Genomic DNA, 359 nt, shown 5'->3' with positions numbered 1-359 from the left:
CGTGTGGCCCTCCAGACTTCCTGCTGCTTGGCGGGGGGCCCTGGGGCCCCGGGCCCGCCCCGCGTTGCTGCTGACTTCGCTGCCGAATTTGCGCTGCAGGCCGCTGCGGCAGCTGCTGCTGCAGCACTTCAGCAAGTGGAACGCGCCTCCTGCTGCGCTGCTGCTCGGTCTGCTGCTGCTGCTGCTGCTGCTGCTGCAGTTGCTGCTGTTGTTTTGCTGCTGTTTTGTGTCGCTTGTCGCTGGCCGCTGTAGCGGGGAGCGGGAGCTGGGATTTGCGGCGCTTATGGGTGCCGCTGTGCTGCTGCTGCTGCTGCTGCTGCTGCAGGTGTGTGCCCTGGGAGCGGCCGCTGCAGCGGCTG

The 359-nt window shown here is 68.0% G+C and overlaps 1 protein-coding gene across 1 annotated transcript in view; it reads left to right on the top strand.

Moving 5' to 3' along the window:
- ETH_00039755 (uncharacterized protein) overlaps positions 1 to 359 on the top strand; it is a gene marked incomplete at both ends in the record, with an annotated part of 1923 nt that overhangs the window by 570 nt on the left and 994 nt on the right. Inside the window, one exon of the mRNA XM_013374740.1 lies at positions 2 to 325. Within this exon, the coding sequence (XP_013230194.1) occupies positions 2 to 325 (324 nt within the window). The remainder of the gene's footprint in view (position 1; positions 326 to 359) is intronic.

Source organism: Eimeria tenella, genomic scaffold, assembly GCF_000499545.2.
Source record: "Eimeria tenella Houghton genomic scaffold, Eth_scaff2251, whole genome shotgun sequence".
Classification (NCBI taxonomy): Eukaryota; Apicomplexa; class Conoidasida; order Eucoccidiorida; family Eimeriidae; genus Eimeria; species Eimeria tenella.
The sequence above is the reverse complement of the archived record's forward strand: the minus strand, read 5'-3'. Positions and strand labels throughout refer to the sequence as shown.